The following is a 12,430-nucleotide window of genomic DNA, read 5'->3' on the forward strand; positions in this document are numbered from 1 at the left end:
TTTTCTTAAAAGAATAAAAACGAACTCCCATCTGTATTTTTGTGTGCTAATAATTTTAGTGTATTTTTAGCTAAAATATTGATTAACATTTTCGCAACCATCACCTAGAATATCAATGGTGCCATCTTTAAATGTAATCCATCCCGTGCTTTCTTAAAAAAATAAAAATAAAAAAAAAATGTTATACCAAAAGGAAAAAATCTTGTTGTAACTGAGTTCAGCTTAAATTTATTGGTCAAGTCTGTCTAGATTTGCTTCTAACACTATGAGGAGGAAGAGATCTGGTCGGCCATACATCCATTAAAATCACCTTTTTATTCTGTCAAATTCCAAATTGACACTCCACAGTACAATAATTTAGAGAAAATGGCATACCTGCTAATGTGTTTCACAACATCAGAGCTTAATCATAGCTTGCTAGATAACACTACCCTCTCCAGGTTGACAGTGCTGCTGTCCATGGAGCGCTCCATTGTTTCTCCATGGAGTTGAGCCACTCTGAGACAGGAAGTGGTAATGGCCAGATCACCAGGTGAAAAGGGACTAAATAAATAAAACAAATGCAGGAACCACATTTAAAGCAGAGTTCCACCCTATAAAAATGAACTTTCTATTAACAGCTTGCCTTTAATGTAAAAGAAAAAAAAAATATTTTTTACTCACTTCCATCTGGCTGTTACTAGTCCTAGGTGGTTCAACTTCCTGTCCCTAAGACCCATTGCCTCCTAGGGAAATGACACTCATTTCCAGAAGCCTCTGGGCATTACTGTGCCTAAAAATCGGCCAGCATGCACCTCTCCCTAAAAAAACAGGAAGAAAAGGGAACTGGGCTTCACATGCCCACACATATGAAGGAAACGGCCACAACATGAGCTGGAGGATAGAAGGCAAGTGTTTGCAATGATTTCTGGAACGATTGGGGAGCTATAATATGTATTGGGGACTATTTAATGTGATTAATTTTAGCTTACAAAAAAATAAAAAATATGCCTGGAACACCGCTTTAAGGATTGGTAAGCTGCAATTGTTTTGGGTTTAGAAAAACCTTTTAAATGTGCTGTACATCAAGTGACTGGCATTTTTTTAAATGCACTCTAAGTAATGCAGATTTTTAACACTAATTACAGAAATTCTTTAGCAGGTTGAAAATTCTGTGTTCTTAAACGATTGCAGTAGTTTAACGAATAGTAACAGTCTTCGTGGTATGAAATGGAGCTCTCGGGAATGTTCATAAACGAATCTTTGTCCATATCCATGAAATGTCAGCCAGTTTTTTCAGAAAGCTTTGCAGATGTGTTTTATTCTATGCATTACAGTTGTATTGTTGTATTTGTAGATGTTCTTCTGCATTCTTTGAAGAAGAGCGATCGGCTCTGGAACAGAAACGACAGAAAATACGCCTCTTACAGCAGAGGAAGGTGGCAGACGTTTCTCAGTTCAAGGATTTGCCGGATGAAATCCCCCTCTCTCTGGTCATCGGAACTAAAGTTACAGGTAATGTGTGTTTAAATGTTTACAGGGGACTCTTCCCAGTAAATGAAGGAGTGTATGTATATATGTGTGCACACACTCACTCTTACGGTAAAGTAAGTCTTGAACATGTCACCATTTTTCTAGGTATCAAGTTGAGGTCTGGACCCTGTGCAGGTCAGGTTCCGCCACCCCAAACTTGTTCATCCATACTATATTGCCAAAAGTATTTTGGCCACCCCTCCAAAATTTTAATGGAGGTGGGATTTATGGTTGTGGAGTTATTTCTCAGGAGTTGGCTTGGCAAGACGTTTTGGATGATTTCATGCTCCCAACTTTGTGGGAAACAGTTTGGGATGGCCCCTTCCTGATCCCAAGAACAACGGTGGGATGAATTGGAAGCAGAGACTGTGATGCAGGCCTTCTAAGCCACATCAGTGGTCTGACCCTCAAAAATGTGCTTCTGGAAGAATGGTCAAACATTCCCAATAGACCACTCTCTTAAACCTTGTGGACCAGCCTTCCCAGGAGAGTTGTAGCTGTTATAGCTGCAAGGGGGGGGACCAACTCAATATTAGAACCCTACGGACTAAGGCTGGGCTCACACTGATGTGGCTGCGGGTCAACCGCAGGTGTCCACTGATTTCAGGTGCAAATAACGGTTCAAATTTTGTGCCTGTATTTACACCTGAAACAAAGTCAAAGTAGCAACAGGACGCTTTTCCTGTGCGGACTGCATCCACTTTGCATCAGTGTGAACCCAGTCTTAAATTTGGATGCCATTAAAGTTCATGTGCGTGTAAAGGCATGTGTTCTTTTGGCAAGTGATATTTTCTCTATGCCAAATGCACCTTAGCAATTGTATCCACTGAACTGGTGCCCTTGACAAAAAAAGGGTGCTGGTTCTCTGGCTTCTAGTATAAGAACCACCCCCAAGGCTTATGGTCTGGGAAGTTTACTGGGGCAGTCCTTTCATGCTTGGATAGATTGGATATTAAGCCTCTTGCTGGTTAATGTGAGAATGGAAATAAATGGCAATCTTGCCACCAAAACTTCAGTGACATTAAGAATGCTGGAGGATACTGCAAACAAATTGCCCCCTTAAACAAATATTTAGCTGCTCTTGGAGGAATCTGACTACCAACAGCTAGTGTTTTTCCAATTTGTAGGGCATGTATCGCTGGTGATGACCCTCATAGCAAATGCGACTTTGCAGATCTCAGAATCTTTTATGCTTATCTGATTTCTCAAATATACTTCCTCTACGATCGATGAGCAGATACCACAGGGCAGCATGGACTTGTATGTGTTGCAGTGGACAATTTTGGAGAAGGCCGTATCCTAATGATTGGCAGTTGTAGTTAGGTGAGACTTGTGCAAGTGTTTTTTTAGAGCAATATAGCTGACACTCGGACAATGTAATGGGCTTTGTCTGTGTACACAGCTGAACAAAACTCTGGCAACAAATAGATATCCATCTATCTAACTCATTTACTGATAGGAATATTACAATTTTCGGGTTATAGAGTTTTAGTATGTCATGCAGTGTATAAAGGGAGTGGGTAGATGCTGTCATCAATGTCTTGGCATGACCCATCTTCAGTCGGAATTTTATAGGCTGATGGGAGCACTGAAGACTATTAATATGCATTCAATCTTACTATGAATAAATGGGTGTCATGGCCCTGCCCCTTAGGGGGGCATCACCACTGTGCCTTCATTCATTCACTGTTTTATTAAAATAGAGGGTTGAACTGATGTCGTTTTGTCGGTAGCAGAGGACTGCCCTGGACAGGAGTTAAAAAGTAAGACAACCTAGTAGGTCACGTGACCAGCCTGAAAATATCTTAAGTGTTTAAAAAATAATAAAATACACTGTTTAAAGAAGGGCAATTGAGTGGGAGCCTAGTCTGTAATGGGGCTTTAACAATAGAAGTGTGGCGTTTTAATAGCCTTCATTCTGGCAAACGCCAGTGAAAGGGATGTTGGTGCTTGTTCAGAAGAGTACCTTTTTCATGAAACCTTTCATGAAACCTTTCATGTTCTAAACAAGTATGGTTTGTCTAGCTCACAGCTGGTTTGTTTTCCATCTTTCCTCAGCTCGGTTACGAGGAATACACGATGGCCTGTTCACTGGTCAGATCGATGCTGTAGACACCCAAAATTCCACTTACAGGGTCACATTTGATAGAAATGGACTCGGTACACATACGATCCCAGACTATGAAGTCCTGGTAAGTTTGCTTTGTGCACACAGTTGTGTCATTTACAGTTTACCTTGTAGAGTTCCTAGAAACTATTCTTCTAAAATTGAAACTGTAAGTTGGTTTGTTCTGCTAAACACTGGCATAGTTTCTGTAGTGACAGGAGATGAGATCATCGCAAGAGATATCCCGGTATCTGAACCTACTTGACTTTAATGCAGGCGGTGTCCAACCTTTTGACCATCCTGAGCCACATTAGTGGAAAAGGAATTGTCTTGGGCCACACATAAACTACACTAACAATGATGGCTGATGAGCAGAAAACGTCTGGCAGATCACAAGTTAACGATCGCTGTTCTAGATAATGTACCTATCCAAATAATGCATATATTTGTTTTTGTTCTTAAAGTTAAAGGGCAACATAAGAGTAGACCGCTATTTGACAGATTTTGATAAACTAACTCCTCAATATCTGGTTCGATGGATGTAGCCATTCTCAATGAATTCTCAAGGGGCTCATTGGATATTTTAGTTCCGATTTGCCTTTTCATGTGAGCATCTATTTTTAAGGATGCAGCACAAATATAGGTGCTGCCATAAACGCATAACATGAATAAGGCGCGATTTGTGGAGAATGAGATATTTTTTCTTTGGGAAAATAAAACTTTTAAAAGTCTAGTAAAGACACTGTCACATTTTTCTTGAGCTGCATGTGTTTGCTAAGTAAACGCATATTTGCAAAAAATTCCCCAATAAAATATCAGTTTTAACCACTTAAGACCCGGACCATTACGCAGGTAAAGGACCTGGCCAGTTTTTGCGTTGCCTTAACTGACAATTGCGCGGTCGTGCGACGTGACTCCCAAACAAAATTGGCTTCTTTTTTTCCCACAAATAGAGCTTTCTTTTGGTGGTATTTGATCACCTCTGCGGTTTTTATTTTTTGGGCTATAAACAAAAATAGAGCGACAATTTTGAAAAAAAATCTATTTTTTTTACTTTTTGCTATAATAAATACCCCCAAAAAATATATATAAAAAAAAATCGCAATAAGCGTTAACATTTGGTTTGCGCAAAATTTATAGCGTTTACAGGATTTTTTTTTTCGTGACTGCGGCATTATGGTGGACACATCGCACAATTTTGACACATTTTTGGGACCATTGTCATTTTCACAGCAAAAATTGCTATAAAAATGCATTGTTTACTGTGAAAATGACAATTGCAGTTTAGGAGTTAGACATTAGGGGGCGCTGTAGGGGTTGTGTGACCTCATATGTGTTTCTATCTGTAGGGGGGCAGGGCTGGACGTGTGACGTCACTGATCGCCTTTCCCTATATATCAGGAAACAGACGATCAGTGACATTGCCACTGTGAAGAACGGGGAAGATGTGTTTTACACACACCCCTCCCCGTTCTTCAGCTCCTGTGACCGATCGCGGGACACCGTCGGCGAACAGGTTCGCGGGTCCCACGGCCACAGAGCTTTGGACCAGGTCGCGGGCGCATGGCCTGGACCCACGGCTGGGCACTTAAAGGGGATGTACAGGTACGTGCCTGTGCCCAGCCGTGCCATTCTGCCGACGTAAATGTGCAGGAGGCGGTCCTTAAGTGGTTAAAGTAAGTTTACATACTCTGCTCAACCACCAGGAAATAAAGGCCCACTCACATCTGCCCACTGTTTCTAGTCATGGCTTTGTCAGACAAGGCATTACCTAACTTGGTCATAATAAAGCAAGATCTAAATGTACATAACTGATCTAACCCCGGTGATCCTCATAAGGTTTGCATCACATACAAAGCACTGTTATTAAATTACTTTCCCATCTGGTCATCACCAGCTAAAATATTAATGGAAGCCTCAGCTATTTAATAACTTTTTATCCTTAGTGATGCCAGGGACATCTGCTTTTTTTTTTTTTTCACAGTAAAGGACATCTGCTTTTTAAAGCGGGCCTGTGTTGAGGGATACCATAGATATCAAATGGCTATGGTAAAAGATGCATTTATTGAAAAGCCAATTCTCTACCTGTGTGGGACTGTCGCAGTCTCTCCTATTGTCAAGCGGGATGAGTTAATATTACCAGCCTGGACTACTTAAATATGTTGGAGATTGGGCAGCCCCACGTGAAGTCCTCCAGTGGGAAGCTGACAAACATCTGTATGACTATGTAAGAGGACCACAAGCAAAAATCAGATGTAGTTTTGTCAGAACAACATTTTCCATCGTGCCAGTTGGATATCTGTGGTACATTTTTTGAAGTAAAGGAAATATTCTCTCCTTTCCTGGCATGTGTGTAGCAAAGGTTTAACAGTCAATCATTATAAGAACTTGGCCGCCCAATGACATTAAGCATGCATTTAATGAATCCGGTGATCTGAATCTTCACAACAGCCTGGGTTATATACTAATCGCACCAGTAACGTGCTGGAGCAGAAAGTGTATTAAAGTGATTCTAAAGTCAGAAGGTTTTTTATCTTGATAAATTCTATGCATTAAGATAAAAATCCTGTGCAGAAGCACCCCTTATACTTACCTGGGCCCCATCTCTGTCCAGCGACATCCACATGTGTTTCAGCCATCCAGGACTCTTCCTCCTGATTGGCTGAGACACGCCATTGGCTCCCGCTGCTGTCAAAGTCAGCCAATCGTCGGAGTGGGCAGGGCCAAACCACATCCCTGTGTCTGAAAGAACACACGTGGCTGCAGCTTGGCTTGGTTGCCCCTATAACAAGATGCTTGCTGTAGGGGCACTCAACAGGAGGGGCGGCTGCCAGGAAAACAGAAGAGGCACCTGAAGAGGAGGATCTGAGCAAAACCAACTACACAGAGCAGGTCAGTATGACATGTTTTTATATAAAAAAAAAAAAAGACTTTATAATAACTTTAACTTCTGTTTTAAAAATAGTGTTTGGAGATTTAAACTGCAAGTTCACCTTTTTCAGCAAAAATTTAGAGTTAAAAAAAACCCCTCCCCACTCACTGCATTTGCGTCTGTGGGTGATGCAGGATCTGACCACTCGGGAATGCTTTGACCCATCCTGGTGCCCATAGGGAAAGAACAGTGCAGTTATCGAACTGCAGGACTGCTGCACCAGGCTGCATAGACGATGAAACTGTATCGCCCGTGGAAGTTGGTGCAGCAGGGACGCAGTGGGTGGGAAGGGTGTAGGTAGGGTGTTCTCTTTTTGAAAAGGTGAATACTAACCCTTTATTGGGCTTTATTTGAAAGTTTGTAACTTGTACACATCTTGCAGAGCAATGAGCCACATGAAACGATGCCCATCGCTTCCTTTGGACAAAAACAGCGGCCTTCCAGAATGTTCATGACTCCACCACGGTTACAATACCCTCCACCTGTCCAGTCACCCATTATGGTAAGTTTTTATTCCCCCCCCCCCCCCCCCCCCCATTTATTCATTTTGTAGAAACAAGAACATTGAGGAAAGTTAATTCAAAGATAATGGTAACATTAAAGCTAAGCTGCTATGCGGCACTGTATTCATAAAATATTATATATTGGTATAAAATATTAGTACCAGCTACGCAAGTAGGGGGGGGGGGGTTGTTGCACGTAAATGTTTTTGCAGTTAAAATTGCTGCTTTCAATTTGCTTCCACTGTGTGTCTTTCTGTTTAGATTTTACCATATGGCAGTGTGTTCTTTGTTTTGTGATGCTTATGTTTTATACCATATTTTAGGATAGTGATATCCTGTTGGCACAATCTCCCTGGAAAAGTAAATCGTCCAGCACAGAAAATAACACAATAGGGGGGTTTCCAGTGGAATTTCTTGTTCAGGTGGTAAGTACATTAGAACTTCATACTGCAATATTTGAAATGTTGGTTTCCAATTGTAGCCTTTTTTATTGTCAATTTTGGCATCGTACAATCATTTTCTATTTTTTTTTGTTGCTGTTAGACAAGGTTATCAAAGATCCTTATGATCAAGAAAGAACACATCAGACAACTAAAAGACATGAACACAGAAGCAGAAAAACTAGTAAGTCCTAATTATTTTGCATGGTCAGTCTCAAACACCACATACCCTCCCCCATAGTGAACTTGAGTACAGGTTGTAGACATTTTTTAATATTAGCAAGGAGAATATGAACTTTAAAACATGTTCTTGGTGACCTCTGTAGCTATGAACTGTGGTGCATTTCATCCTCAGTTGACAATACTGATATAATTTAAAGTTATTCTTGTAGCTCAGTTCACCCTGCTTCCCCTTCCGGCAGTGACTATGTGCTGAGTTCACCTCCTACCCTCAGCAGTGATTCAGCAGTTTAGAGACTGGTATTTTGGGTCAGTAGTAGGCTCTGAGCCTGAGACAGATACTTGGCCTGAGGTCGCCACTGAGGTCTGCAGCTTATGTTTCTGCCACTCAAAGGGAGCGAGTCTGTGATCTACTGATTTCTGTGAGAAAGTAAAAGCAGGACTTCAATGTTTTTTGTCCATTGAAGGTCCTAATGTCTTAAACTTTTAGATTATACTGCTGCCTATTAGAGAATTGGACAATGGCAAGCACAAAAGAAAAATCTGTATGCCAGCCCCTCTTAATATCAGCATGCTTAAGTTTTTTTTTGCTAGTGTCTTCGGAGGATGAACACTTTTTCTACAGCTCTTTTTTTTTTCTCCCTTGGACATTGCAGGTATAGACAGGAAGTGACTTTCAAACTCTTGGTTCAATGTGGGGCACTTTCTTTAATCCATTCTTGTAAGCGTTAAGACGGAGTTCCACCCAAAAATGGAAGGTGACCCCCCCTGACATGCCACATTTGGCATGTCATTTTTTTTTTGGAGGGGGAGCAGAAACCATCTTTTTAGAGGGTTTCAGCTCCCACTAACTCCCGGGGATCCGTGTCGCCGGAAGGAAATTCATGTGACCCTCCCTCTCAGCAATCATCTGACACATCACAGGTCCCAGATGATTGCCCGGTCAGTCACAGCCAGGCGCCCACAGTGACGATGTCGGGAAGAGGAGAGGAGCAGGGCTTCGTTCCCCTGCATCGCTGGACCCTGGAACAGGTAAGTGAAAAGAGTTAAACGTCAGCAGTCAAGTTTATTATAAGGACAATTACCTGTCTTCACCCGAGCCGATTTTACAATTGGCTTCGGGTCCAGGCACCAGCATCTTGGGTAAGGGAAACCAGCAGTGGAGCCGCTTTCCTGCTGTGCTTTGTGAATGGTCCCATAGTCTTCTCACCCATATTTCACCCCCTCTCTTCCTGAATTCATGTTTGCCAAACTAGCCTTTATTTGGGAGGCTGCAGTGTTTGTTACTAGGCTGCGGCTGACCACGTGACTAAAGAATCTCCTAGATGACACTGATATTTAAGGATTTCAGCAAGTGCACTCGAATGGCCTAATTCAAATTCTAAAGAACAGCAGCAGGCAACAATCGCAATAATATGACTGGTTTTATTGTCATAAAAAATATCCCAACATTACATGAAATTTGTAAATGGATGCATTTACCTGTTATGAAAATATTGTGACAATGAAATTTTTCTGATAACTACATTTCTCTCGGCAGAAATCCTATTCTGCTCCGATTGGCATTGAGTTTCAGAAGAGATATGCAACCCTTGTCTGGAACTTGGAACAACTCAATAAAGATCTTAATAAGGTTCTTCATAAGGTTCAGCAGTAACTGCTATGAGGTAAGGAAACCTTTTGTAATCGAAGTTATATAAAGATGTTTGCTAGCAGTGGGGCTAAACTGAACACGTAACCAATCAGAACTAGAGATTTTCATTTGTTTAACCAACTTTGCCCTCCAAGCAAGTTCTGACATCTCATATATTGTACAGGTACATTTTTTTTTTTTGCTAGGAAATTACTTAAAGCCTCCAAATAAGATCTACGAAAGACAATATAAAAAGCCCTGGGGGCGTATAAGTGTTGGCTTGTTGCTTTTATTTATTTTTTTGTCTTGTGATATTTTTGCATCCTTTTTATCAAATGCAAATTTTCAGGAATGATATACTTTAATACGTTTGTAATACCTGATATTTTGATTAAATATGAAAGATGTTACAGTAAATGGATACATAACACATCTGTTACATACATAATTACAGGTCTGGTGCTAGAATTATTGTTTTACTTGATGTGATTGTGGGAATACCTCACGTATGGTGTGATCACTGTTTATATATGTGTGCAGGACCTTTGTGCGCATTTAATTAATTTTATTTTTATTACTTTCTCTTTTTTTTTTTTTTTTTACCTTTTTTTTTTTTTTTTTTTTTTTTTGCTCTCGCAGGGGATGAACAACATCCCTTGTGATGGCATGGGCAGCGACAGATCATCTTCTATATTAGACCCAATCTCACTCTCAAACTTCCACAGCTTGCTCCCAGATCAGGGCCTTCAGCCTGCAAACCAGCCAACAGGACATGAGGCGGCGTTGTGAGGAAGAAAGGCCCAGGAGATGGTCGCCAAGCCAACACCTCAAATGGTCAGTCATGTGTACAGAACGAGAGCTCTGACAGACCTCATAATCCGGCTCACCGCTATCCTCCTACAGATCAAAGTAAGACCTTAACATCATTGCATACTTCCCAGCTTGTATAGAGATCATTTGTGAGCTGTACTTTTCTTTTACAGTGTCTGGCAGAAGGAGGGGACCTGAATTCTTTTGAATTCAAATCTTTAAACAGATCTATTAAACGATATAAAGAGTTCTATAAGCCCTTCAAATATCAGGTATGTGTCAGGCCTGACGTCTTATTTCATTTTGTGTCTGGTTGTATTTCATGTATTTTAGACTAGTTTTTACATTTATTACTATTATGCAGTAAGCCCCTGTTCACACAGGTGCGGCTTTGAAATCGTGCGATTTCAAGGCCACACATCCGTGCGCTTTTGCACTGCCGTTTTGATTGCGACTTAATACAACAGACAGTCTATGCAAATCGCAATGAAATTGGCTAAAAGTAATACAGGAACCTTTTTCAAAGTCGCTGCGACATGAGTCGTGGCAATTTGAATTTTTTTTTTTGCTGACAATTCTGTGCAACTTGTCATGCAATTTGGAACTGTCAAATCGCACTGTGTGATCGGGGGCTTAAAGGGTGTGTGTGTGTTGACATATATATATATATATATATATATATATATATATATAAAAAAAAAAAAAAGAAACAAAAAAGCCCAGCCCAAAAGCAGATCCCGATAAGGTGCATGTTACATTTTGTTAAAGTGGACATGGATTTTTTTTATTTTTTTTAACCTGCAAGCTGAGACATTTATTATTTTATTATATAGAACAGATTCCTCTTTCCACAAATACCCACACCCACCTACCAGGACATTGTATTCTGAAAGCTGGACTCAGCCCTGTTGGAATATTCTAATCTGCTGCGTCAGCCAACAAAAGTTTTTCAAGTTGTTTATTCAACAGAAATCGATCTAATGATAGACTTCTGCCGAATTTCGATCCATCTCTAGCCACCTTTTTAGCTTAAAAAAAAAAGTGATTAACCCTGTCTGGTTCTGATTTTGTTGTTTAATGAAGGCCTTTCTTTTGCAAATCCCTTGTCCAGTCATAGAGCTTCTATGACAATGTATATGCCCACTGCTGCAGGGAGTCCACCATACTCTTGCAGGCAGTGTTCTTACCAGTCAACATAAGTTCTTTGCTGCATTAGAAATCATGCTGACCTCAGAATATGATGGCACCCATCTGTTTTATTTTTTATTTTTTGCAGCTGTTTTCAGAATAATGTAGAGATCCACGTAGCACATATCCAGAGCGGCCTGAGTCAAATGGGAAATCTCCACGCCTTCTCAGCCAATAACACCAACAGAGACTGACAATCTGGCGAACTTGTCTATAGAAGAAACATGGACTCTTCTTTGTATTTAAAATGAACCAGCATTAAAAACTTGGCATATTTTTATTTACTTTGTCCTATGGATACACACGGCAAAGAATAGCAGGGACGGAGTTTCCAGGCTGCTTCCCACCCAGTCTACAGATATTGTGAAAAGAGCATCCTTCATCGTTTCCTTTCTTCATTGTCGGGTTTTTACCTCGTCATCCCTCCCCACTGTCCTGTGAGGCTCGTGGTGATGTCGCTGTTTGTCATCGGCTGCCTTTATTTTGCTTTCACTGCATGAAAACAAATGAGAATTGTAGGTGGTCATCCTGTAAGCTGCAAGTGTCTAGGTGAATCCCACAAACCCATGGCAAACACGTTTTTAAACTGAAGCTGTCAGCTTAAGCAGGGCTGGCAGCCATACTGTGTACAACGGGTATACAGGCTCCTTTTATCTGTTGCATTTAATATTACAGCCTTCATTCCAGCAAATAAGTCATTCTGATTGGTTGCTAGGGGTCACTTAAAGCCCAACTAAACTTTGTTTAAATCCGTAAAATATATTCCATGTGCATCCAATCAAAAGGTATCCAGGATCTTTAGAAATTGTCAAAGCTTGAGTAGAGAAGCTTGTCCCCTGCCAGAATAATACTGTAAAGGATCCTTGATCTGCATGAAGCAGTGGTATCTCTGCAGAGGTCCTATAGACCCCTTGTTGAGTTAGAACTGGAGATCTCCAATCAGCATGCCAATGCTCTCTGCTGGTTGAGATCTCTAGCTCTGTCACAGCTGGAATCTGCCAGGGAGACCACCACTTCCACACGGAGCACAAGAGTTCTTTTCTGCAGCATGCTAGCAGAAAGTACTTTCCTACTTTTTTGATTTACCTGGAATGTGTTTAGCTGTATTCAACTGAAACTTTAGTT

General features: G+C 40.9%; 1 protein-coding gene across 1 annotated transcript in view; it reads left to right on the forward strand.

Moving 5' to 3' along the window:
- LIN9 (lin-9 DREAM MuvB core complex component) overlaps positions 1–11,996 on the forward strand; it is a 31,313-nt gene extending 19,317 nt beyond the window's left edge. Inside the window, 13 exon segments of the mRNA XM_040351345.1 lie at positions 1,337–1,494; positions 3,571–3,704; positions 6,934–7,053; positions 7,378–7,479; positions 7,598–7,678; positions 9,215–9,329; positions 10,023–10,075; positions 10,077–10,115; positions 10,117–10,167; positions 10,169–10,216; positions 10,291–10,338; positions 10,340–10,389; positions 11,394–11,996. Coding sequence (XP_040207279.1) covers positions 1,337–1,494; positions 3,571–3,704; positions 6,934–7,053; positions 7,378–7,479; positions 7,598–7,678; positions 9,215–9,329; positions 10,023–10,075; positions 10,077–10,115; positions 10,117–10,167; positions 10,169–10,216; positions 10,291–10,338; positions 10,340–10,389; positions 11,394–11,499 — 1,105 coding nt within the window. The 3' untranslated portion in view covers positions 11,500–11,996.
- Positions 11,997–12,430: the final 434 nt, after the last annotated feature.

This window comes from Rana temporaria, chromosome 4 (genome assembly GCF_905171775.1).
Source record: "Rana temporaria chromosome 4, aRanTem1.1, whole genome shotgun sequence".
Taxonomy (NCBI): domain Eukaryota; kingdom Metazoa; phylum Chordata; class Amphibia; order Anura; family Ranidae; genus Rana; species Rana temporaria.